This window comes from Podarcis filfolensis, assembly GCF_964270895.1.
Source record: "Podarcis filfolensis genome assembly, chromosome: 9".
Taxonomy (NCBI): domain Eukaryota; kingdom Metazoa; phylum Chordata; class Lepidosauria; order Squamata; family Lacertidae; genus Podarcis; species Podarcis filfolensis.
Genome location: NC_139610.1, coordinates 49,622,826 through 49,648,516, shown reverse-complemented (window position 1 = coordinate 49,648,516; position 25,691 = coordinate 49,622,826). Strand labels below are relative to the sequence as shown.

The 25,691-nt window shown below is 40.3% G+C and overlaps 1 protein-coding gene across 3 annotated transcripts in view; it reads right to left on the bottom strand.

Annotated features, from left to right (window-relative positions):
- PRDM5 (PR/SET domain 5) overlaps positions 1-25,691 on the bottom strand; it is an 84,593-nt gene that overhangs the window by 4,077 nt on the left and 54,825 nt on the right. For all 3 annotated transcript variants that reach the window (XM_083571308.1, XM_083571307.1, XM_083571309.1), the window contains 2 exons: positions 14,034-14,119; positions 7,039-7,143 (listed from right to left, as the gene is read on the bottom strand). In XM_083571308.1, coding sequence (XP_083427434.1) covers positions 7,039-7,143; positions 14,034-14,119 — 191 coding nt within the window. The remainder of the gene's footprint in view (positions 1-7,038; positions 7,144-14,033; positions 14,120-25,691) is intronic.

Sequence of the window (25,691 nt, the reverse complement as noted above, 5' to 3'; positions counted from 1 at the left end):
CCTGTGTTATTATAACATGGTCAAATGGAATCATGTGGACCACTGGACCACAATGATTAAATACTGACTGTGACTTTTGCACACTTAAATGGCAAGTATAAAATGCCTCTTTTACCAAAATCATGAAACCTCTAACAGATGTAGATGCTACAAATAAACATTTAACCCAGTAAGTACTACCGATGACCACATTTGCATGAATGTATATGTTTATGCAGCATCATAGACACATCGTTCATCTTCCTAGAAATAAATTCTAGGAATATCATCTTCAGCAGATGTGCTGTGTCAAATTCTGCTACCAGTAAGTAGTTCTTAATGAGTCTCAATCATACAAGTGATGACAGTTTAACAATGGCACATTATCTTTGCAAAATGAGAAGAATAAACTGCTTACAGATGCACACTTAATACCTATCCCTCGCTGAGCAGTAAATTCTTCTTGATATGCTATAACTGTAACATTTCAAAAGCCTGCAAATAAATAAAGAAGTGTGCACTGCCAAGGTTAAAACAAAACAAAGAAACAGTAGAAAGAGTTTGCAAAGTGATAGCTGCAATGCATGGAGAAAATTATAAGATGGGTTGCCTCAAACAGGAAAGGTGAGTCATGCAAAATACAACTTTTCTGTGACATTCTGAAAAGCTGAAGTTTGAAAGCAGTTTTTTTATTAGCTTAGATGCTGTTCTAGATTCTAGAATCTAGCATCAAAAGCTGAAAGAAAAGGCTTTTGAAACATGCTGAGAAAGAATTTAATGTAGCTAATTTAATGTTAAATGTGTTTAAATGCCTAGTGTGAGAATTTAAATGGGCAGTTTAAGTATATGTATGCTAAATGCTGGACAGAACAAGGAAGCATCTCAGTATGAGAAATGTATACTTAGAGTTGAATTGCACATTCAGAAATATCACATGGCGTAGTCTTTCCTTGCACTGTACCAGTTCAGATAGCAAGCTGAGAATCAGATGTTTGAATGATCATCCTCCCTATGCAAAAACCTTTTGTGAAGTTAAAGGGTTCTAGCCTTCTGTTGGGTGTGTCAGCTTCCCCCAGTTTTGAAATATGTCATACTTAGAAGTGGCTCATTGGCTGGAGCAGAGACGCCATACTACATTCCCGGTAGATAGGCTGCTATTGCTTCTCAGGAAGGAGGGGGCAAGGCAGCAGGGTAAATGCAACAGCAAAATCAAAGTTTAACCTCCTTACTGTCTCTTCTCTCTAAGTAAGCAACCCACCTGCCAGGAAGCTAGTGCAATGGCTCTGCCTAGGGCTGGCCCAAGACATTTTGTCGCCTGAAGCAAACAGTTCCCCATGTCCACCAGGGAAGAAGAGTTAAGTGTAGATCTACATCAGGGGATGGGATAAAGATCTACATTAGACACAAGGGTGGGGGAAGACCAGCAGGGCCTCCTACTCCCCAAGAGGCCACTGTAGAGGTGGCATTGGGGTTGAGGGATGCCAAGGAGACGGCAGATCCAGTCTCCAAGGAGCATGTCACAGCTGGCAATGCATTCCTTGGAGGCTGGATCTGCTGCCCCTATGGATCTTGCTGCCTGAAATTGTTGCTTCACCTTGCTTCGTGGGTGGGTCAGCCCTGTCTCCCTATAGCATGGAAACTGGAAGAAGAAGAAGAAGAAGAAGAAGAAGAAGAAGAAGAAGAAGAGGAGGAGGAAGAGGAGTTTGGACTTGATATCCCACCTTTCACTCCCCTTAAGGAGTCTCAAAATGGCTAACAATCTCCTTTCCTTTCCTCCCCCACAACAAATACTCTGTGAGGTGAGTGAGGCTGAGAGACTTCAGAGAAGTGTGACTGGCCCAAGGTCACCCAGCAGCTGCATGTGGAGGAGCGGAGACGCGAACCCGGTTCACCAGATTACGAGCCCACCACTCTTAACCACTACTCCACGCTGGCTCTACACCATGTTGGAAGGGTAAGAGGAGCAGGATTTTTTTTTTAATGCCCTATGGGGTCTTCTGTCCAAGAAGCATGTTTAAAAATGTGGTGGAAGGAGGATACAGAGGCACCTCAATGGAGAGATGAAACACACATACACAATGTGGTGATGTCACCGAAAACAGCAACCCTGGGTGAATTTTACTGAAATACCTAACACTGACTAATACATAGAATTACCTCATAGACTGCTGCTATCGTATCTACATGCCCCATAGGACATTCTTGGCAGCTATGCCAAGATGTGGAAATGTTCCATGTGTGGCAGTAATACATTATCCTGCCTCTAAGGCATGTTGTATGCTACAGCAGCTGGTGCAAGCAGAAAATTCATCATGGGGATGCCTTTTTCAGTGGCATCCCTGTGGGCAGTGCAAGGTCTGTTATATTACCAAAGGGGCTGGTGCACATTTTGATTCTTAAAGCACTATAAATGCAGCCTATGCATGTTGAGTCCTTTAAGAATCAAATATTTTCAAGCAAAAAGCTAGTATTTGCTCAGTCCTACACACAACCTTTATTTGAACAAACCTATTTTTATACCAGTTGTTTTTTTTTAGAAATCCTGCCAGTACTCAGAGTAGTCTCATTGAAATTAATGAACATGACTAGGTTAGGTCTGTTAATTTCAATTGGTCTACTCTGAGTAAAAAATTATGAAATACAGTGGTACCTTGTTTACATACACTTCAGGTTACAGACTCCGCTACCCCAGAAATAGTGCCTTGGGTTAAGAACTTTGCTTCAGGATGAGAACAGAAATCATGCAGTGGCGGTGCAGCGGCAGCAAGAGGCTCCATTAGCTAAAGTGGTGCTTCAGGTTAAGAACAGTTTCAGGTTAAGAACGGACCTCCAGAACGAATTAAGTACTTAACCCGATGTACCACTGTACTGTCCATCAGATGTCAGTTGTTACAGACTGTTAAATACAACAGTGGTACTGTTCAGGCTTTTGAAAACTTATTGTAAACCAAACAAAATATGGAACAACTATTGAAATTTCAATGAGATCTTCATCCATGCCCCTGCCGACATTAATTAGGCATCTAATTGGTGATATTTTTTATGATCTGCTTTGCAAATAGTCTAATAAAAACCTGCAATTCAGGTCCATGATCGTAAAGCATATTACAGTTAAACATACAATATTTCTAGCTAACGATAGGATTACACATACACAGGACACTTTTCTTGCTACTGCTGTTTTGTGCAATCTTATACAGAACTACATCCTGCTGGGTTCAATGGCTTTTATTTGTAGGTAAGTATGCACAGGACAAAAATGTTGCAATGGCTCAAGTCAGCCTTCATGCCAAATCATGATCTTTGCAGACCATAGTTCAGAATCCACATCATGAATTGAGCTTCCAGACCTAAGGTTGTATTCCAAATCAGTCATACTCAGAGCAGACCCACTGAAATTAACGAACATGGCTGCCTAAGGTTCATTAATTTGAATGTGTTTGAGTAAACTTTGGTGTTCCTCTGTTTCAGTTATGATCTATTCATAAATTCAGTACCATCTGCATGGTGCAACAACCTTTTAAGGCACAGCAATGGCCATAGCAGTGGTTTGTCCATGATGAATTGATGAATGATGAATTGCAAATCAGCTTTGGTTCAAACATAATGCCAACGCCTGGTTTGGCTTTGCAAATCATGGTTTTGCATTATTCTGAAAGCAACCAATATTTTAATCTGGGTAGGCATTATAGAAGCTAGTATGAAAAGGGGAGGGGGACAAAACAAAAAACAAAGCACACACAGTCTCCACACACTGCATTTGGATGAGAATGGAAAAAAGCAGAGTGGGAAAGAATTGCCCCTACATTTAATTCTCATTATAGAAGGAAAGGAATATTTACATTTTAAAAGGATCTTTTTCCTAATGCACAGGAGTCCCGGTGCTTTGTTACTGCAGAATTCTCCTGAGGCACATAAAAGTGTTTTACTGCAATAAGCGAAACTTGAGCTCATTTAAATCTTTGTCACTAAAGGCATTTCTCAATGCTAATTGCTGAATTAATATTAACAACAGAAATGCCTCATGTTACCCATGGTGTCTGTTTCTCACAGAATTATGCTAGTTGCTAGAGTTCAGTGAACCTTTCAGATTTTCTTACAAATCAGTGGAAATAGAAAAAAGTTAATAATAATCTCACTGGGCCTCTAAAAGTTAATTCTCTGAATGTGGAATGTTGCCATGTCCAGATAATGGCAACAAAGATGGTGAGGGACCTGGAGACTATGAGGAAAAGTTGAAGGAGGTAGGTGCGCCTTGCATGGAGAAGAGACAATTAAGAGGTCACCTGATAACTATCTTCAGATATTTGGTTGACACTTAGCAGATGGAGCAAATTTGCTCACCCTAGGCTTGAGCTGCTTGTCAGTGAGGTCACCCAATGTCTTGGCCAGAAGCCAGTGGTCAGTGTGTTGGCATGTGATCCAAAATAGTAGGTCCAAGTCAGCATTGGTCAACCTTGGGTCCCCAGATGTTGCTAGTCTACAGCTCACATCATCCCCAACCAACTTAGCCATTGGTCAAGGGTGATGTGAGTTGTAGTCCAACAACATATGGGGACTCAAAGTTGAAGAGCACTGGTCCAAATGACAAGAAATGGGATTCCAACTAAAGTTAGGAAGCACTTCTTGAAATTACAAGCTACTTGACGGTATGAGCTGGATCAGACTGCCTAGGAAACTGGGGGACTCTCCTTTAGTGGCAGAGACTGATGGCCAACTATCAGAAATGCCTTAACAGAAGATTTCATGCATCTACAAAGGGTTGAACCACATGACTTTGAGGCCTTTTCCAACTTGTATGATTCTGTGGATTGAGCAGATATATGCTGTCCCTGGTGAGCATGCAGGTACACAAATACTTCAGTTTGTGAGGTTCCATATTGAGGACAGGGTATGTTTTGCTTACCCTGTGGATAGCAAGCTGTGGGAAGATAAATGATTGCAGTATAGAGTAGATGGAGAAGAGACTTCAGCAGTAATGTGTAATAGTAGGTGGGTAAATGATGCACTGGCCATAATCATTACGGTGCAATACTATGCATATTCACTCAGAAGTAAGTCCCATTGTGTTCCAATGAGATTTACTCCCAGCCAGTTCTGCATAGGATTTCAGCCACAATGTGAAAGTGGAGATGTCAGCAGTACACAAAAGAATGCCTACGAAATGCTTGAGAGTATGCAGTCTGTCCCTGTTCTAATTTCTCCTTGCTCATCTGAGCATGAAATCCTTGTCAAGAAAGCATGTGATCAAATGATCTAGGCAGGATCTTGAATAAAACTGGCATGCAGGCAGGTATCCTTTCTAGCCAAAAGTCTAGATAAAACTCATATTAACACAAATGGAATTTATTACAGAGAAAAAAGGAATGTCTTCTCCTCAGACTGGTACAGGTACTGCTCCTCCCTATATGTTTAGGCATCTTTTAAAAGTACCATATTTTGTGACACTAGATCATCACCATTAGATTAAGAACCTAGTAGAATTAAACTCCAGAGAATGGTACTTTAACAATTCCTTATCCCTTTAGACAATTACTCAAAGGGAAAAAAGGAATGACCAAAAATGTAAAGCCACTATCCTAATTTTTTGATGCTAACATTTCTAATGAAACCAAGCATTTTTACTAGGTATTTTAAGAGCCATGAACTTGGCATTAATTTCCTCTAGCTGACATCACTTCCCTAACCAGAAGGAAACAGGGTCAAACAAAAAAAGATGTGGTCTCAGAAACATTTCTCTAAATAGACATTCTTGATGTGTGCATGGAGTCTACACATGTAATTATGGACACTAACATTAGGAAAAATTGCTATGGGGAAAATGACACAGACATTGCAAGCAGTTTGGAAACTAAAACTTGCAGTCCTACTTACTTAAAGGACCAAACTGGACATTATGAGAAATGCATGACTGTGTTTCAGGTATTCGTGTGTTTTTAAATATAATTAAAGAGCAAAGTCAACAAGAGGGAGATCAGACCCCAATGGCAGCTTTTAATGGCAGTGGGAATACCAGCTTCAGGGGTGGCAATTTTCAATTTTCAACAGAACCTTTGTGTGGGATGAAAGGGTTAGCATGCCAGGTTGAACTAGGAGACCTCAAGGTTGGTACCGCTGTGGCGGGAAGGTAAACTGTGTTTCCGTGCGCTCTGGTTTCCATCACAGTGTTCCGTTGCACCAGAAGCGGTTTAGTCATGCCAGCCAATGACCTGGAAAGCTGTCTGTGGACAAACGCTGGCTCCCTCGACCTGAAAGCAAGATGAGCGCCACAACCCCATAATCCACCTTTGACGGGACTTAACCGTCCAGGGGTCCTTGGGTTACAGATGCTTCAGGTTACAGACTCCGCTAACCCAGAAAGAGTACCTCGGGTTAAGAACTTTACTTCAGGATGAGAACAGAAATCGCGCAGTGGCAGCGGGAGGCCCCATTAGCTAAAGTGGTACCTCAGGTTAAGAACAGTTTCAGGTTAAGAATGAACCTCCAGAATGAATTAAGTTCTTTACCCAAGGTACCACAGTAATAATAATAATAATAATAATAATAATAATAATAATAATAGTCTGAGTGAAATTTCACTAGCTACTCCACCTTTAATTAATCAAAGATTGAGAAAGACTGACAACCTTGTATGCAAATGTTTCTTGAACATATATTTACTCAGAAGTAAGTCCCATTCAGTTAGACTTACTCACAGGTAAGTGTGCAGCAGCAGTCGGTGGGAAGTACAGGCAGAGAAGTGTTGCTCACCTGGCTTCCCAACACTGAGTGTTGCTGCCAGTTATCGAGGAGAGAGGCATGAAGAGCACAACACGAGGTGGGTGGGGTGGCAGGTGCATGGAACTGGCTGTGCTGCATCTGAACTGCCCTCAGCTCCCACCCCTTGCCCCTTGCCCCTTCTGAAGCTGGCAGTGGCACTTGGCCTTGGGAAGCCAGGTGAGAAATGCCTCCCTACCTGTGCCACCCCACTGACCGCTGCTGTTGGCGTGGGTATGGTTGCACCCTTTGGGGTTCATCTTTGGATTAAACACAAATAGATCAAAAGGAAACCCAACTCACGTCACACTGGAAAGGCTTCTCCCCTGTGTGGGTTCTCATGTGCTCGTCTAGACCTCGTTTCTGACTGAAGGCTTTGTTGCACTCGGAGCACTGGTAAGGCTTTTCCTGTAGCACAGTGAGCAAGAGAAGGAATTAAAGTGACTCGACTCGGTGCAGAAAGCAGGCTATTAACAGGACAGCATTCCATACTGGATGGTGAGGGCTTTGTATTAGTTTCACGAGACAAAGTTCAGTAAGTCTTTATATCTGGTGGGAAAGCTCTAGACTGCCACCTTGTACTGCACCGGAAGCCTGGCCATGCCCTCTCTCAATATATCATTTGTTTATCTAACTACGAAATCTATACAATCCAGTGTAACTGTTCCTACAATTATCGTTCATCATCATGATCAAGACAAAATTACAAATGCAAAATGACGCCTAAAAACAATTCCAGTATATTAGCTATTGTAACAACTTCAAAGAAACCTGTTAAGTTCCATGTCTCCATCTTCAACTTTCCTCCTTGCCTAAATTTTAAATTATGTCCACTTCATACCATTTCAATAAAATCCAACAGGTACAGTACAATGCTATACTAACTATAAATTGAGTTCAATGGCGCTTACTCTAGGATAAGTAGGTATATGATTGCAGCCCTTATCTCTCACTCCTTCCATTTGGGGGCTATCTACATTTTTGTAACGGAAATTTACTGAATACCCCCTCAAAATAATTCAGCAGCAATAGGAGCTGTCTTCCACTTTAACAATTAGGAATCTTTCTCTGTCTTTCATAGCCAGTGTTTTTCAGGGAAGTGGGTGTGTTTGTTTTTCCATAACTTTTAATATGAATAACTAAAAAGCACAATGTCTCAGAAAGCTTGATTTACAACCTATTTTCAAAAGAAACATTTTGATTGAAGCCATTTTTAATTCTGTCAACCATAATACCAATGACCACAAGTGCTAGGGTTTTCCAGAATCACACAATTAAAAGTAGTTATCTGTGCATACTATATGGAAAGAAATTGTGGGAAGTCTCTACACTGAAAGTTTGAGAGGCTGTGGACGCGTTCTTCAGTTTAACTGATAATGCTGGGCAGAGATTCCTGTCGAGAACACCTCCCATCTCCACACATCACCTATATAAATAATATTAATATTTCTACAGTACTTCAGTGTTAGTTTTAAACTTGCCAAATGCATGATGAAATTACCACTCTGAATAAGAACTCCTCAATGTAGTCTCAACATACTCCTGATGATGGAGCTCTTTTGTGTAAGTTTTTCCTTTCAGAGAAATGTTTATCCACTTTTGTGGCTTCTTGATATTTATTTTACTTTGGGTAACCAGCATTTTAAAAAAATACATCAGAATAGGTCTATTTCCTAGCAAACAAGATATTTAGAAAAGAATCTTGCGGGTCCTGTCTTCAGGCTTTTGCGTCAATAGGATTTTTTCCCCTCCCTGACTACAGATTGAGTAAATACTCCACAGACAGGCCCCTGTAATTTTTACAGAAGTATATGTCTCAGGCATATGAAAAACAGGCATCACCAACATAGCCTTAATTTGTTTTGTATTGTAGTTAATGCAAACCACATTTGGTGTAAGCCCTCTGAAAATCCATTTTATTATCTGCATGTGCTGCTCAGTAAAAAGCTCAAAATAAAGTATAGCAAGCAGTTCCATATCTGAGATGCAAAGAAATGCAGATAGTATACAGAACAATCACAGCTATGGGATTACTGACCATGCCTCACAAATGTTTTGTTTATCATTTGCCTGCACTGTGATTTGAAGATGCTGTCTCGTCCACTCTGGGTGAATGGCTCACTCCAACTCTGAAAGTGACTCATAAGAAGAGGACATGTGAAGGAGGAAACCCTTATGAAAGAAAACCTCTGAGAAGAGAACACTCCATTCCAAGAAAACAATTATCTGGGCTGAGGCCATCGGGAGCAAGCATTTTCATTGTCTTGTTTTCTGAGTTTAATGCACTTAAACCTATTTCTGTCAGAGACACTGCTTCAGCTGCAGTAGCTGGCAACTTCACTGCTAGCAGGGCAGACAGACAGAGTGGCCACAAAGGAAAAAGGACTTATCACGGTGTAATGAAATTTTTTTCCTAGTGCCACTCAACTCATCCGGCAAGCTGAGAGGACCAAAAATCTACCTGGCTTCTCTCCAGATATCTTTCTAATGTAACCTCAGCCCAACCCATGGCTACAATTTATGAAATAAGGCTGCCCCCTAAGTCTTCCAAAACCTAGTATGAAATAAGCTTGTCATTTCTTTACTCTTTCCTATATAGGGCTGGTTCACACATCTCTCAGGGAATGTAGCATTTTGTGGTTAGATAGGGATGGAGTATGGATCAAGGAAGGAGTGAAGAAAGAAAGACTGGTGGCAAGATAATTTTTGCAACCTAAAGTTTTAATATATGACCAAGAGATGTGTTTTCATTGTGTTGGTTCACATAAAAGAGACAGGTTATAGAGTTTCCTTTATTACATATGCTTTGATTTACGACTGGCATATTTTATATTTACTAAGCTACTTAGCGACAGCGACAATGATCCATACCCACAACCCATTTTTATATTCCTGTCATCAATAAACGCAAACACATGACATTCTTTTACTTTGGTGAGTGGAAGTAGTTGCTTCTATAATCTGATAGATGCTCCATAAACAGTTGGAATTTACAGTCCTAGCAGCCATTCAGTGCCTGTGAAATCCGTTTTTTATTATCTTCCAGATGACCTTCTGTTTGTTGACAGTTAAGCCATCCCTCCCTTTCTTTTTCTGTGCTTTTAGATCTTTTCATCTTTCTTTTAATGTCTTCAGTGTCCCCATTGTCCTTCCTAATGGCATTAATTCTCTTCCCAAATTGTTGCTATAGTTTTTATCTTTATGTTTTGTATAGATTTACTAGTGTGGAGAACGTGCCAGGCGACATCTTTTTCCACATTGTTAATGTTCTCTTGGTGCCTGAAGTATCAGTTACTTGTAATAGAAACTTGGAGGGTTGTTATTATTTACAGTCCTTGCTTTTGTTTAGTGGAACATTTTCTTTAGAAGAGGAAAGGTTTGCAGAAATAAAAGTTGCTTCTTTGGGCTTACTCCAATATGACTAAAATGTTCATAGAGGCATGCAGTACCATCCTCTCAAGAGATCATACCAGCACCTCAGAATGCATAAGTTTGTTCGTAAGTATCCCCACATGAAAATCTTCCTGCATGTGGAAAACTAAGGCAAAGTTTTCACAAATGAAGTGGTAAACCTCTATCTGGTCTGTACCAGTTCAGAATGCAGATTGCAGATGGCTGTCATGATTGAATATTATAAGATACCACATAGAAAATCAGGTGTCAAGCCAAGGTGTCTAGCATAGCCTTAGCCCTTAAGGAATAAGTCCTCAATTCTGGTAGGCAATGACACTGTCCAGACACAGGAAAATCAGAAGCCACTTTCCAATATGGATACCAACCCTATAGTACAACATTTTGCAACCTAAAATTTCAAAGCCAGCACTTCTTATTAAATGAAGAAACAACTGGCTTCTGATAATGCATCCCCCCAAACAGAAATGCTTTCATATTTCACATTTTCAAAAAATCTAACTAGTCTAATAATATGGGCTCAAGGTGCTTAATGGGACTGCATGATAGGAAAAAGATCACATATACGTGTGCTCAAAAATGACAAATCCCAGATGAAATTTTGGAATTATGCTAATGCTTTCCAATGTTAAAAATCATGCACTTTCCTCACAGATTCTTGTAAATAATCGCTGGCTTTTGCTTTTAGTTTGGGGGATAAAACTCAATTGGCAGCCAATGTAATACAGCCCATGTATACAGCAGAGCAATAACATCAGCACCCACACATTGCATGGTTGATCTACCCACAAGAGCACAGTTAACAGCAAACTGCCATGGAGTTAGGCATGCTATCAACAAAAAAAGAAACAAGAACCTATGAAATTCTTACAACCCTCTTTGGTCTGGAAACCGACTATGGACTTCACGAAATGGGAAAAGTCCTTCCCTTTAGATTGCAATTTAAAGAAATTATTTGTCTAACAGTTGTGGTAGCAGACTACTGTTCCAAAGCCATAATGTAGCCTTTTTTAAAAAAAAAAAAAGTCAAGAAAAATAAGGGGGAAGTTATTTTATTGCTAGTCATGGTGAATATCCCACTCCATAAACCACATAGCCCTTCCAGAAATCCTGGTGATGTCAAGCTGTAGGCAAGGACCTTGAGGACTGCCAACCAGATCCATTGCTTTTCAGTTTTCCATAGAAGCATAACAGTGAACTGCAAAAATTTTTTGTGGAACTACAATAGATTTGTGAGAAAATAAACCTGAAATCTTAATGAACCCTAGGGTTTATTGGAAATTGGTTCAGACAGGAGGTGCCTAGAGATATTTTGTTCCATTCTTAGCAGCAAACTTTTAAAATGCATTTCCCTCTACTGGAAAATCTGATGATTAGTCATCTTCAGTAGAGAGAAACCTCTAACCTATAAAGCTAGATTCCAAAAACATGTCAAATACAAACCCACAGCAGTAGTAAAAGCCATGGCTGCAATCTAGTATACAGGTAAGCGTTCTTAAATTCTACTGATTTCAAAGGAAGTATAGAATACATAATTATGCTGGAATGTGGCCAATGTCTTTAAGTCAACAAGAGACTGGAAGATTTTCTCTGAACATGCCAAAGGGTAACAGGAATTATGTATCTTTTATGTATTAATAAGCCTGTGATTACAAATGAAGAAAAGTTTATTTTCAGACTAGCTCCCTTTGAAAGTAAAAAAGAGGAGTTCAGGAGCACTACTTTGCTTCTTTTCTTTAAATGCTGAGAATTTTAATCTGGAAAGCATGTGTCTAAGCATTAAAATAAAAGGCAGGTTTAAAACTGTTCATTGGAGCAAGAAAACGGATGTTCAATTAGTAATAAATCATAATCTTGTTTAAATCTCCAGACTTAAAAGGGGGAAAATGAACACCCCAGTTCTATAGACTTCATGTGCTTTTCCTTAAAGTTTTAAAGGGTATCATTAAACATTAAAGATAACAACCATAACTAAAGAGCAATTATTCAAAACATCAGATGCTGTCAGATTCTATAGTTGTCTGATATGGAAATTATTGCAACATTCTCAGGAAACCTAGAACTTAGATCACTGGCAGAGCACATGCATTGTATCTAGAAGGCTCCAATCTCGGACCCCCAAATTTAAGTTTAAAAGACCTCGGCTATGAAGGCTTGGTGCTCTGCCTGAGCTAGATAGACCGATAGTCTGAGCTGGGGCCAAACTAGGCATTATGCTAGACATGTCATTAGAAAGACTATCCGTTTTTAAAAGAATTAAAAGCAGGTGGGAATTTTCATCAGGATCATAATACATGGGGGGGGTTGAGGTGTGTTCTGCTATGATGCTGATGAATCCCCACAACGCTGCTTATTAGCTGAGGAGATGGGTAAGAGAGAGACTGGTCGGATCTATACTGTCAGGTGCTGGTGGTGGTTGCTCGTGAGTAACCAGGCAGGACTCCAACCTGTCTTTTGCAGATTTTATTGGTGCAAACTATATACAGTGCAGAAACACAACGTTCATGTCCATCTTGGTCGCTTGCAGATTCTGGGAGTGGCCCCTTCCGGTTCCCTCCCACCAAACGTAAGAACTTAGACACCCCAACCTCCGCCTCCCCTCCTTACGTTTCACCCCTCTGCATAAGCTGGGAGACGGAAACGGCATGACTGCCTCCTGGCCAGCCAGGTTAGGTGAGGCGCTTGAGCTCTCAGTAGCATCTTTGAGCCCTCCCCTTGCTTGGCTCCCCCCTTCCCACTCTGCTCCACTGGAGGCGTGGCTTTCCCCACCGCTCAAGGAGGTGCTGCTCCTCAGAAGCGCCAGAGGCTCTCTGTATCCCCCGGCACCCTCCCCTGTCCCAATGGCAGCCCCCTGACATATACCATACGTTTAAAGAACTCTTAAACTACTTCAACAGTCATGGCAATAAAAGAAACAGTCATGGGCTTTAAAAGAAAAAAATGATGCTCAGAATCCCGTCCTTCATAGGTCTCATGGTACAACAAACTATGGCTTACTGGGACTGCACAAATATGGTAGCCCCAGAGAGGAGCTTGCCCTCATTTTGCTCTTCTCCAGTCATTTAAGTACAGTCTATCACAGCAGCTAAAGCAAGGTTTGGCTCAGCATCTTATGCAAAGCCAGGATCAACTATATCTTGTGGTAAAACATGTCAAACTGTCATCTATTCACTCAGAAACTCAAAGAGCAGGCTCCATGTTGGGTTCTTGCTTGGTGTGAAGTGAAGGTGGTTTATTTGCATCACTGAAAACTCTTTGCAAAGTTCTATTATTTTGCAATGAAAGATCCATAAACTTGCAAGAAGTTACATAAAATGTCAGCGGATTATAAACAAGAAAGACTTTCAGATTTCAGAAACATGAGGGGACTAAACTTGAAGGGTTCAAACAGACTTTCCGTCTCTGCTTTCTGTATTTGCAAATCACACTTAGCAGGGCTGCAAGGATTTCCAATAGTGTTGTTTGTCACAGGCAATGAGGTATGTGACATTTCATCTTCTTATCTGACCATCAGTCATGATGTCTCAAACTTATTTAAACCATCATGCCACACATGGCTTGAGTTAAATGACTGTGGAAACACTCTGTTTTCTGTTTTAGAAACAAGGGTATTTGGATTAAATACGAAGGTTTGTTATGCAACAAAAAGTTTGCCACACCACCCTTTACCATGAAATACGTAATCATACAACGCAGATAGAAAAACGACTTTGCAATTCTACAGAATCTGATAAGGATTCTGACATTCAAGTTGAAAAGTTTCCTTTTGAAATTTGCCTTTTTATTGGGGAAAAGATTTCCTACTACACAATATATTTTTATTTCCATGGTCCACTTTAGGCTGTCAAACAAACAGCTATAACACAAGGTAACATAGCCATACGTACCCTTGTGTGGGTGCGAATGTGCATTTTTAACCCATCATTCTTGCTGAAAGCTTTGTCACAGTAAGGACACTGGTACGGACGCTCACCTGAAAATAAAGTAAACATCAGATTTTTTAAAAAATTATTACTATTACTTATATCACCCTTTTCTGCCACTGAGTTCAAAACAGCACAGAGAGAATTTTCAGATGGTATTCCTCAAGGCAGGGTTTAACCAATGTTCTCCTATCCAGGCAATGACCAGATCCAGACATGCTTTGCATCAGAAATGGTGCTACACTGTGTGCCTTCAAACCATGACCAGGGTCTAAAAAAAATGTGGCCCAGGAAAAAGAACGTACTGTCTTAGAAGATCAAAGAAGCACAGCATGTATGTCTGTCAAAGGCATATTTCTGTGGTCAAATGTTAATGTTCACTTCATACAAATGAGGGCCTCGTTCCCAGTAGGCTCCTGATTGCATGGGAAAGATCCACACAATTGGCACAGTCCACGTGGTTATAATAGACACACACACACACAGCCCTGCAATGAGCAACTGTGCCACACTGAAACTATTCCCATGACACTGTCTCTGTGTGTGAAGGAGGCCAGAAAGGCAGGGGCATTGATGCTTTAAAGTGACTGCGCACTTAAGAACAAAAGAACACTAAGTCTGCATCAAGCAGGGCAACATCAAAGTACAGCTGTTTGATGTTGTCTTAACAAGATATGAATATGACAATCCACCCCCCCCCCCATATTGCTGGTGACAACAGTGCTGACTGCGGGGTGGGACTTCTATAACGGTCACTTTATGGCCATTTTTATGGATAGTCATTAATTGTATTCAAAAGTACAGTATGTTTTCCTGACCTCACAGCTGTTCATCATTAGAGCCATCTGGGTGTCACCATCCAATTTAATTACCTCAACCCATTCTATTCATGTATCTTATTTAACTAAAAGCAGATCGGCTGGATTGCTCCTGCTGTGACTCCTGCTGCATAACTTCTAGTTAGATGCCTTCAGTGGTTCATAGCCTACTGTATTCCCCCTCCTCGCAAAAGCCAGGGCTATCATGCAAAACAAACAACAAAATGCAAAACATACAATATACCATTTCACTTTTATGCATGGCTGATAATATTACAGAACTTTCATCCCACGTTTTCAAAAGCAAAAGGAAGTTGTATAATGCCGTGATACGACTGTTCTTTAAAAAGTTCATCAAAAGGAGTTACCCTGATTACACCACAACTGATCCCCTAGATTTTCAGCGCCACACATTTAACTGATTTTGGCAGTCACTGGGTTTCAGAAATAAAACTGTCTTGGCTGCCCTGCTGTATAATCCATGTTTGGCATATGACAGAGCAATGTTGAATCCTCTCTATTCACTGGATGTCAGTCCATCCAAATACCAGATCATGGTATTCTTGTCTAGAATGCCCATGCTTCATTAGTTCCCCTCATACTTTGGCAGCGTCACTAAACCGTTAGTCTGATTTCCAGAATCTTTGAACCAGGCCTCAGCCATCTTATGATGTGGAGCCACATCATGAACACTTTACACCCACACCATACATTTGAAGCAGTGTTATACCACTTTATGGGTCTTAGTAGATTAGCTATGTGTGCTTTAACACTGTTAGGAATAAAGTCACCCGAAGACCCAAGTACAAGTAGTGTACTTGTAAAATATGACTGCCTCTCTCTTTTCCCACTACCCGATCACCCTGCCTTAGCTCATTAACTCTGAATAAAAGGATTTGAGCAAATATTTTTTAACAAAGCCCGAAAGCTGTCCCAAGCGCTCCGATTTACCCATTTCACATCTGTTTGAAACGTGACACTATCTCTTGTGACCCTTGATGTCACTAATCCATGCTGTCATCCTTTGGACGCTGCAGGAGCTGTTGGGACTCAAACATTTAATTAATCCAGTTGACATTTTAATGTTCTGAGGCTTTTTGCATTTCAAGGGGAAAGTTTGGAAAGATTCATAAGCAGATGACTGCTGACAGGCCAGTGCTGAGATTCCCCCCACCCCCTTCATTCTTTGTTTACAGAGAAGAGATTTGCTTTAATGGGGTGGCTTTAGGGCTGATAGGAACACTGTTCTCAATGTCCTTTGTAACCTTAGCATTTGTAGCTCTTGAAGAATATGGCTTGGATCTCGACTCACATGAGGAGGAACCATCTCAACCAACAACCCACTGCACTGCAGTCCCCTTACACAACATCCTCCCAACCCCCAAATTCTGAGGGGCTGCGGGGAAAGATGAAGGTGGGAATTCCCCATTCAATAAATGCGAAAGTTAGGATTCAAGCAACTCAGTAGATGCACGTAGAAGGCGACACTGGCATCTGATAACAAAACGTTATTCCTGCTTTGACCTGCCTTGGATCATCTATCATATAGATGTGTCCTCATTCTTTTGTTGCTGAGCTCAGGATCCCATACAACAGACAATTTCAGCTCTTACAGCTAAATCATAGCCCTCGGGATTAATTAGTGGATTAATGAAATGCTGCTATGACTAACGGAAGTGGTGTTTGTGTGTATGTATCAACTGCAAGTCTTTGTGGGGGGTTTTCTGGACACTGCTACATGTTGCTCAGCTTGGTAACAATCTTAATTCCTGCCGCAGCTGCGCTGAAATGAAATTCATCCTCCCAAGCAGCAATTAGCATTAGGGTCCCATTTTACACCAATGATAACTTCTTCTTTTTTTTACTACACCAGGGAGCAAATTTTGCAGAGACAGAAGCTGGGGAGAGGAGACTTAAACCTCCACTTTGCATGAGCTATGATATTTATAACCACCCCCAGCCCCCTGGTGACCAGTATTTAAGTTTAAGAAACAGGCAGACAATGTGATTGCTCAGTCATGCAATTTATGAAGTACACGGAGATGCTTCAGAATAAGAATCTGTTGTGGTAGCACAGGATACAACAACCGCAGCCATAGGAATGCACAATGCTGACAATAAGAGCTGGAGATTTTTGAAAAAATGTTGGTTCCAGTTATTTTCAGTTTTCATAAGCAAAAGTTAACATTATTTCACAGTTTTTGAATATTTCTGCAGCTTACTTTGTTATGGTTTGACAAAGGAGCTTTACAAAGAGCTTAAAATATTCCCTCATATTTCAATCCCTATGTGTAAGTAAGTACCATTAATTTCAGTGCTTTCAAAGCACTTTGAAATTACATTCTTAGGCCCATTTAAAATATTACTTTCAAGGTGCATAAACAATTAATTTAATTTTTTAAAAACTAGATTTTTAAAATTCCAGTTGTAACAGTTGTCTGTTGTTGGGGTTTTTAAACTAGGTTTTTAATTAAATCTCAGTACTAACAAATTAAAAATTACACTTATATTTGTTTATAAAAAATGAATCATCAGCACCCATCAGATTATCTTAAAATCTGTTTAACCATTTTTTTTTTAAAAAATACACATCATGGGAATAAATATCTAACAGGGCAATCCTATCAGACCCACATCACACTGACCAATGGCCAGGGCCGATTCAAGCTGTAATTCAACAACACCAGGAGGGCACCATGTTGGCTAATCCAGACATACAGGATCAATCATTGATGTGTTTGTATTTTTCACAAACCAAAATACGTTGTGAAATAAGTAATAAACCAAAATTAACAAAAGTAGGTTTTGCAATGCCTATGAGCTGCCTCTAGTTAGCCATGGCTTTTCCACTTCTGTATATTTCTCAAAGCATTATGTGTGAATGAACCCTTAGTGATCCTGAATGTACCTGTTTACATATAGGGAGTGGGAAAGAATTATGCAACTCCTGAACAGAGTGCGAAAATTCAAACCTTGTGGTATAGCCCGAAATGGAGATTTAGTCTGTAACTCAGTTTTATGCTGTTACATAAGAATAGGTTGTTTTCAACATGAAGCTGTTTTGCATGCAATGGTAAAGTTAGCCAAGGCTTAGCATTATGACCACAAACTGCAGCAAGCTTTGGACTCACGTGTTCCCTGCCCATCCTCCAGCGCAGCCACAGGGTGTTCAGAAACATCCAATCCCACTTTAGATCAACCATAGTTTAGCATTATGTCCAGCCTCCCAATGGTGCCTAAGCTTAACTATCTTAAAACTATTGTTTGAAGTTGGCTTGTTTCAGCAAACTATAAGTTTGCCAGGTTCAGATGGCACTCTAAAATGGAAACAAAGGCTTCTAGATCTTCATGGCTGTGCCAGAGAAAGAGAGGTGAGAAGGAAGCACATGAACTCTTGTAAAACTGGTGGTGAGTCTGATATAGCATATTGTGTTAAAACAGATTTTCTTTATAGAACTCAAGCAGATTGAGTTTCAGCAGACTTCTTTTTATTTCATCACTCCCATACTACATCCTTGCTGATAAAAAGAGAAACCCAGAATATTCATCCTGAATTCTGACTGTTTTATTTAAGTATATCCTAAATCAGATAACAGGAGAAAGAGAAGCATCAGCAATCCAGCACTACAATACCAAACCGGGACCACAGACTATCTGCAAAATCAAGGTAATTCTCCTGGGCAGGAGGTCATGGGAGGTGAAGGAGACGGGCCATCTGGATCACACATTCAACACCCCCTGCCAGGTGATCAATAGAGCAGTCCAGAAAGGAAGCTGTAAGAGAGCTTTTCTAATCAGAGATAGTGTGAGGTGACGACAGCAGGCAATAACAAGTATGAATGGACAAAAGGTTAAGGTAACGGAGAACAGCATAAGTTGGGTAGATACTTAGAGAATGCTGTACAAAAGTATTTGTTTACACTTTTAGCTAATTTAGAAAAGTCTACTGCAGCAATAGAGCTCTTGCTGCAATCACTGAAAATTTTACTTTGTCTAATTGCATAGGATAGGTGTTTAATTTATTTTATTCTTGTCAGCAGAGAGAGAAAAAAAACACTACACAAAGCTTTTCATTGAAGACAATAGCCGAGTTCTCACTAGCAAGTAAACCAATAGAAACCTGTACCAGTAAACATACCAGCACTACACATGCACGACTCACTGGCCTGTGCTTTCAAGAAATTTATAATACAGTACAGCCCAGCTATCCAAACAGACCAAGAAACAAAGAAACATAAAAAATAGGGGTGATGTTTTTCTAAGCAGACATAGGATATGAGAGATGCACTTTGTTGACAGATAGCCAAGTGATTGAAATAAATGAGGTTAGGAAAAGGGCTTTTTGCTTATTTCGTTATGTAAACCTTTTGTTTATAAAATGTTCAGTGAGGAAACCAAACCAGAACATTCAAATAATGCTCAAATTTTGCAAACCAAATAGATATAAATAATCCAAATCAGCTCCAGCTCAATATTGAGCTTGAAATATATTCTGACTGGTTTTGGGGAGAGCTTTCGTGAATTTGCGAAGTACTGGCAGTTAGATGTCTTAAAAAGAAACATCAGATGGTAGTATAACACTGAAATCTTGAGTTATGGCAACAAACAAACAAACAAACGCAATGAATTCAACTGTGATACAACCCTGGTTCCATCTATGTATGGTTACTGTAATAGAAACAGCACTACATACTTAGGATGTCTTTAGGAAATAAATAAACTTGACAAAGCCACTTAAATATATTTATTTGGAAATAAGTCACACTTGCTTTAGTAATACCTTCCCCCTTAGGACTCCAATTTATATTTTGAGGTACAATAAAAAAACAATTTAAGTTACATTTGATCGAATTGATTTCAATGGAATTAAGCATGTTTTCTTTGTTGGATTTGAGGGCCCTTGGGTTTTTAATGGGATGGAATCAGTATTTCTGACCACCCCCTCTTAAAAAAAAAACACGAAGGAAGGAAGGAAGGAAGATTAAAATCTCTGACCCCTGTGAACCCAGTGCTGGTTCTTTTTCCAGCTCCTCACAATATTCAACCTATTGGGTGCTGTAATTCATTTGATCTAAAGAAGTCACTAGCAATCTAGCCAAGCATCCTTTGAAAGAATGTGACTCTCTCATCCACTAGTAGCAAACCAACAGGAGGCTGACAGCTGCCTGAGACTTTACAGGTACTTTTGAAGATTTAACTGTCGCGGGGAGATAAAATAGACAATGATGTACAACCCCAAAGTGCTAGGAATGCAGAACTCTTTAACTTTGTGGCTTATTAGAATGAAAGTATTTTTATAGACAACAGATTCTTTCTTTTAAAAGGAAAGAAAAATCACCCAAGTGATTTGTTATAAAGAGAGGCTGCAGTAAGATCAAGGAAATTTACTATGTGGCAGTGTCCAAGATGAAGGATGCTTTAGGGACTTTAGGGAACCCAGAAAAGAAGAAGAAGAAATGAGAATATTTATTATTGCTATCATTATTTATTAGATTTCTGGCCTGCCCATCACAGTGAAGTTCTAGGGCAGGTTACAATATTTAAATACCATATTAAAATCAGTTTAGAAAAATTGCAGTGAAATACCACAGTAAAGAAGTGCGCCTTAAGCATGCTACGAAAACTGAATGATGGCGGGGCCAGACAAACCTCTGTGGAGAGGCAAATCCACACACAGCTTAGGTGCTGCCAGAGACAACAACTTTTCCTGGACCACCAGTCCCCAAACTTCTGAAGGGAAGGTAATGGAACTATCAAGAGGGCCAACTCTGCTGGAACTCCAGCTACTAATCTGATTCCTGCATTTCAGAATAGTTTCTGAATCTTGTTCAAGGGCAGTTTCCATGTAGAGTGCATTGCAGTAATATAGTCTGTGAGTTACTAGAGTTGCTAAGACATATCTGCTCAAAAGAGGCCAAACCAGCCAGTGAAGGAATTAGGCAGTCCTAGGCACTGAGACCATCTGAGTCCCCAATTGCAATGTTGCATCTCTTCTCCTGGGGTCGGTGTCAGAAATATAAAACACGTTTTTATTTCAGTAGGATAATTTTACTCCTTTAAAAATTTGGTAAAGTCAATAAGGATTCAGGCTGGGAAGGAAATTTACCACAGCATTGCCTATTTTGACAGGTGTTAGCTTTCCAAAAGTCTTGGGGACTGTCCTTTCCGTCCCTTATTATACCATTCAGGACAGTCAGGAAACTGCTGCAGACTACAGTCACGTGTATTGTGAGTGATAGGGCAAGAAATAACACACCAATGCTATGCGAACTTCACTGGCTGACTATTTACTACTGGGCTCCATTGAACACACTAACTCTAACTTATAAAGTCCTGAACAATTTAGGACCCAAATACTTGACGGAGAACCTCTCCCCTTATCTGCCCTGCAGTCCACAGGGGAAGCCCATCTCATGGTTCCTTCTGCAAACATTTCTTGTAAGATAGGGCCTTCTTGGTGGTGACCCCCTTGTCTGTGGAACTTGATCACTATGGAGATAAGGATGCCACACGCACATACCCATGTCAGCTTATGATACATCTGCTGACACAAGTCTTTGGGCAAGTTTAGTGAATTAGCATGGCTGTTTGCAGTGCTGCTACTTAATTGCTTTGTCCACTGCTGCCCCAGTATGCTGATTGTATCAGTGGAATTTAAACATAGTTGTTAATTTGATATTTTCCTATGTTTGATGTTTTCCTTTGTTTTTATTGGGTAAAGCACTCTGGGATTTTTTAGTGAAGACTGGTATTTAAATTGAATTTAGAAATAATAATCATAATCATCAGTGCAAGATACCAGTATATACTGTAAGGAGGTTAATTAGCCAAGATGCAAAGTACATATCTAAGATAGCTAACTGAGTTTTGAAGAGTTCAATCTCAAGTTTGTTCATCAGAAAAACAGGGGATTTCAGACTTCTTCGGTCATAACCCCTTGCAGATTATCTTGGGTCATTCACAATTCACTTTGTTTCTCTATGAGAAACAATCTCTACCTAACCAGGATAACAACTCCTTTATTGTTTACACAATTACTTATCAGCAAGGTGAGTCAAGGGTTCCTTTTTGTTGTTGTTGCTTTCTTCACTTTGAACTCAATTAATTTGCCTCTGGGATAGACCCTGAATTGTGCAAACAACTCTGAGATTAAAGTGTGTTGGGGAGCAACTGCTTATAAGAACCCCCTCTTGTAAACAAGACCTAGGCTAGAAATAACAAAATATTAAATTTCGCTTTCCTTACTAAAACATGTTAAACATAAGGATTGTTTGGAAATATATGAATTAAGGTCCTCCTAATACACCAATGCTACTTCATTTCTACTGCTGAATCCAGCTCAAGCCTCTTCAAAGCCATCCATGACCCTGTCCTTCCTTATATCTATGCTCTTATATCTCAGTGCATCACTGCTCACGGTTATTACTCCAATAATAAATAATAATAATAATAATAATAATAATAATAATAATAATAATAATAATAATTTTATTTATACTCTGCCTGTCTGGCTGGGTTTCCCCAGCCACTCTGGGTGGCTCACAGCATATATTCAAACATAATAAAACATCAAACATTGAAAACTTCCCTAAACAGGGCTGCCTTCAGATGTCTTCCAAAAGTAAGATAGTTGTTTATTTCCTTGACATCTGAAGGGAGGGCACCACTACCAAGAAGGCCCTCTGCCTGGTTCTCTGGCTCCACTGCTGAAAGATTCGGGCCATTTGCCACACGCTGAAACATTTAGGCCAGTTCATTGGAGTTATACCCTTGACAGGAATCCCAAGGAACAGTTACAGTGTGGTGTAGTGGTTAAGAGCGGTAGACTGGTAATCTGGTGAACTGGGTTCGCGTCTCTGCTCCTCCACAAGCAGCTCCTGGGTGACCTTGGGCTAGTCACACTTCTTTGAAGTCTCTCAGCCCCACTCACCTCTCAGAGTGTTTGTTGTGGGGGAGGAAGGGAAAGGAGAATGTTAGCCGCTTTGAGACTCCTGAAGGGGAGTGAAAGGCGGGATATCAAATCCAAACTCTTCTTCTTCTTCTTACAATATCTAGGAAGCCAATCTGCTGTTACAGTAACAAAGAGAGGTGATACAGAATGTAATATTCTGCAACCATTTCGATGGCAATTAGTTTACTGATGTGTTTCTTTAAGCCAGGCCTGCTTTAGTTGGGACCCATGAAGTGGAACACAATATGCCACCTCTGTCCTGCTGTGGGCTCGACAGCCCTCATTTTTGCAATCCCAAGGAAAAAAATACATTTAACTGAGCTGCAGCTGGGTCGACATATGTGGATGGAGGGATCCGTTTGGCTTAATGGGTCACACGTTGAGTATGTCTGCTTTAAGGTCACAGCCTTCTACTACTCTACAAATTAATACTGGGCCAAACCACTCTATAATGAGCAAACCTGAAGATAGCTGTATGGTGGCCTGGGGACAAAATGGATGTTAGCCCCTTTTACAAAACCACAACCTAATCCGACATATGTTTACCGAGAATTAAGTTCAAGTGTGTTCAGTGGAGCTTACTCTCTGGTAAACAAGCATAGGATTGCAGCCTCAGCTGCATATGGATCTCATCAGGATATGTTTGCAAAAGTCATGGTGCAGTGAGAGACGTATTCCATGTGAATTCCCTAATGTAAAAAATGCTCTGCCCACGGAAAATTATGGTGCCAGAGTAAAGGATCCTAACCAAACCTTCTCCCTAATGTTTCAATTTTATGTGCGCGGATTCTGTGATAAGCATGCAAACATGCAATCGTCTACCTTTATTCTGAATATAAACAGAATACATTTTCTAAAAGCTTCTACTAGATTTAATGTCCTTGCACAAGGCTTTCCCCTTTAGCAAAGACCAAGAGTGTAGGAACAAGCCTGTTGATCAGACCAAAGGCCCTCATAGTCCAGCATTCTTTTTGCACAGTGGTCAATCACAGATTTACTTTCAAACCTGAAAGTTTAATAAAAAGCTAAACGTATAAGCAGATCACATTGCTGCACATCGAGCAAGGAAGAGCCTTCCAGAGAACCGAAAGTGTAGACAAATTAGAATTCCAAGTGAAATGGTGGAGGAGGATGGGAGAAACAGAGATACTTGTGGACTGCCATCTAACCACACATCAAATAATAGAGGTTGAACATGCTTAGTTTTCCTGCCTTGCAGAGAATGTGTGCTAATCTCTGAGAAGAACATGGTTGTCATTAGTAACAAGATTTACTAGACCAGTACATGCTGACAAATGACCATGAATTCTTGGGGCTATGTTATGGACATTTCCCAATCACACTCAGATCTAGTGTCTGTCCCCCAATATGGATGGGCAGAATTTGCTTGTCTATTGTCCTCCAAGATCAAATTTTCTTAAATTTCTTTACGGTGACGGCTTTCAAGGGTTATACTGTAAATGTTGCACAGGCAGACACCCAGTTGTTGACAGGATGGTGCAGACTGCAAAGCATTGCTAGCCAGCTTCCTACCACAAAGCATCATCAAGAGGAGAGGAACATCAGATTGGCTCCACTGCTGTGCCCACTTTGAGCTTCCCACAACTGAACCCTCCCCCCTCTCAATAATTGGCAGCAATGTTTGGCTCTGGGAAAGCAGGTGAGAAACACTGCTCTGCCCTGTCCCTCACTGCGCACAAGTAGAAAAGGTTAAAACAGGAGGGCAAGATGAAAGCACAACACCCACATGTTTGGTGCAATGCTCAAATCTCGGGACTGTCAACAAATAATTCGCTGCACTTTATTCTGGAGATATGAAACTTAATCCTACATCAGTCATGACATTTTTTAAGGTCTAAATTAGGTATTAAGAAATATGAAGATGCTACTGCCCTGATGGATCATACCGGGGTCCACCATTTAGTACAATGTTACTAGCTTCCTATACCGCAAATGTGTTAATGTGCAGCTACATACAGAGGGTCAGATAATATCCTCTTACAAAACTTTTGTCCCAGGATTATTTGCCTGCATCACAGTGACCAGCAAACAAGGATTCTGTACCATCTGCTGAGTCCTTACCCTCCAGTGAGGAACTACAATTTCAGCCCTTTCCAAGAAGTAGATTCTGTTTCAGCAACACAATCTAAATTTTCATTGGAATAATCAGTATTCAGCCCTGGTTACAGTCAGAATTACAAACAGGACCAAACAAGTAAACAGCTTTAATCTTAACAGGTGGCCGTGAGAGATGGAAGTGATTAAGACTTATCAAACATATTAGGAAGCCAAGTGATTAAGTGCACATGTTCTGTCATCTTCCTGCAAGCCAAATTTGTTTATGCAAAACCGAACAGAATGTCATAAGAAGACTATTTGTTAACAAGCGCTTTGCATGTCAAACACCAATCCTCACCCTTTTAAGTTGGAAACCAAACATCACAAAAACACTCAGCAGCTTGCCAATTACTCGAATACGTAGTCTGTGGTAAACAGAATGCTCTAGGGCATCCACTTTGTTTTCAAAATTTGTGTCTTCGATGTACTGTCAGATCTATAGATAAGTAGAACTACTTCATAATAGGTGACAGAGACACGTACAGCCAGTTGTAAGAACACGATGGCACTGAGGGATTGCCAGCAAAATCTACAAGTAGGAAACTGGAGCTGGGACTAGTGTGTGGCAGTAGTGAAAAAGGCGAATTTCATGTTAGGGATCATTAGGAAGGGAGCTGAAAGGCAAACTGCAAATATCAAAATGCCACCATACAAATCTATGGTGCAATCACATTTGGAATACTATATACAGTTCTGGTCACCTCACCTAAAGAAAAGGATATTGTGGAGTTGGAG